This window comes from Haplochromis burtoni, unplaced genomic scaffold, assembly GCF_018398535.1.
Source record: "Haplochromis burtoni strain Fernald_Lab_line unplaced genomic scaffold, NCSU_Asbu1 Contig_1151, whole genome shotgun sequence".
NCBI classification, from domain to species: Eukaryota; Metazoa; Chordata; class Actinopteri; order Cichliformes; family Cichlidae; genus Haplochromis; species Haplochromis burtoni.
The window spans coordinates 1-2,122 of record NW_024583512.1 but is presented as its reverse complement, the minus strand read 5'-3'; the positions used below and the strand labels follow the sequence as shown (position 1 = coordinate 2,122).

Here is a 2,122-nt window from a genome sequence, read left to right as displayed (position 1 = left end):
CCACAGTGATGAGTTCTCACTGCAGGACTTGCTGCCCTACAGAGACGAGTTTGCCACGAGCAGGATTTACTTTGACCTGCCAGACTCTCTAAGAGCACGGATCAGTTCAGCACAATAAGCAAATATGAATCCAGTGAGAAGTTGTCTGGCTGTGACATTAACTGGTGCACCTGCAAGTGGAAACTAACTTCATCCTGAATTTATCTGAAGCTCATTTCCTGTTAAAACAGAGTTCATCCTCCCCACGGTCACCGACTGCTTGCTCATAGGAATCGTCTATTCATGAGGATCCTCTGCGGTACTGTAAGGTGTCTGCCTCACAGTATTAAGGCCATGACATTAATGTTATGACCCACAATAAAATGATTTATGAGTAATAAAGGACGTAATAAAACAAATGGCAGTCATAAAAATATGTTATTAATAAAATTATTAGTAACATGTTTTTAATAACATGAAATTATCATATTAATAAAACTATTATTAAAATGATCATATTTCATAACTCATTCAATAATTCAAAAATTATTTGATTATTAAAAATATCCAAAAAAAATCCATTTTTAAGCCAAAAGAAGTTTATTTTTTTTATGGCCAAAAATGCCATCTGTTCGTGGGCCTGTGTGTGTGTGTGAATATGTGTTAAACCATAGTTCTTAGTGCTTAGTTAAACTTGTGCTTTTGTAATATTTAGAATGGAGATACAGGCTGCATGCCCCGATGGAAAGCTTTATTACTATTTATTTCCATTTGTTTAATACGAAATAGGAAATTCACAATCAAAGTCTGAGTCACAAACTCTCACGATCCCGAAAACCCCCCAGCATCTCCCGTCTATCCCCCAAACCTCAGGCAAGTTAACAGTGTTCTCCTGAAAAAACCCTGTGTCTTCCTCCAAACTCACAGCACTCCTAACTTCTCACATCCAGCGCACAGCCTAAATTGTCCGTCTTACTCGCCTCGTCTCAGCTCCCGAGTGATGCTTACCTCTTTTTTGAAACTTTGTGCCCGAGACCAACTCCGCCTCATAGGCGTGCCTAACTTCGCCCGCTACCAATCACATATCACACATATGCTCCTGGTGAGCATAAGATGTCTGATATCAGCTTGGCATCTCGGTTATAAATGAAATTCAAAATGTTTTTGGTATCACTAATGTATAATTTGACTTGTGAGGTACACACAACAAGGCCTAGAAGAAAAGGGGATAGTTTACTTCGTGCTATAAAAACACAATCCTTAATCTTTGATTGTGAGAAAATTGTAAGCTGGGAGAGAATACAGCATTATGCAAGCAATATGTTTTGGCTGTGTCCGTAGATCTAAGACATAAACCTGTTATTAGTTATTAAAGTTAACTGGAGTGCAGCTTTAATTTAAAATTATTTCATGAGCTGTCCAGGAATTACAGACAGCTTTATACTGATATACTGATATAAAATTCCCTGAGTGTATTGGCTGCATATGACAAGCATTTGTAAATCATTAGTAATTACTCTTGCATAGGTGTTTTGCTTGTTTTAAATTTGTGCACTATTTTTTGTATTTTTCTAATATATCTCTGATTCACGTTTTCTTACTGACCGTTGTGCTCCTGTAACGTGAATTTCCTGAGTGTGTCATTAATAAAGTCTGTGTCTATGCCAAACCTAAAGTTTAAACTCCTTTTTTTAATTTACTAAGATTTCTGATTTGCAGCTAAGAATGTGACATTATTTCACCATTTGCAAGCTAGAAGAGTGATCGCTCTTGAAGCCTCGTTGTTGCACAATACTAGGGCTACTGGTACTACTTCTAGTACTACTGCAGCAAGACACTTGTTTCCTTTTTTCCATCAAACATTTCTTTCAGCCATTTGTGTTTATCAGAGCGATGTGTGACAAATTTTTTTATTCAATAACCAGAAAGTACACAAATACAAGATTAAATAATTTATTTATCAAAGATACATAATTACACATTGATACAATGAACAAAGTGTCTATAAAAATTACACACAGTGTAAGAAAACTATAACATTATAACGTACAAATAAGTGTTTTATGTCATAAGCCACCCAGTGTCATAAGCATACAGTGTCATTAAGCCACCCCCTCTATTCAAAGAGGGTTGGCCTCGACCC

At 36.5% G+C, this 2,122-nt stretch overlaps 1 protein-coding gene across 1 annotated transcript in view; it reads left to right on the top strand.

Annotated features, from left to right (window-relative positions):
* Nucleotides 1-1,648, top strand: part of LOC102302546 (protein FAM151B) — a 17,913-nt gene extending 16,265 nt beyond the window's left edge. The window contains exon 6 of the mRNA XM_005951952.3: nt 1-1,648. Within this exon, the coding sequence (XP_005952014.2) occupies nt 1-118 (118 nt within the window). The 3' untranslated portion in view covers nt 119-1,648.
* Nucleotides 1,649-2,122: the final 474 nt, after the last annotated feature.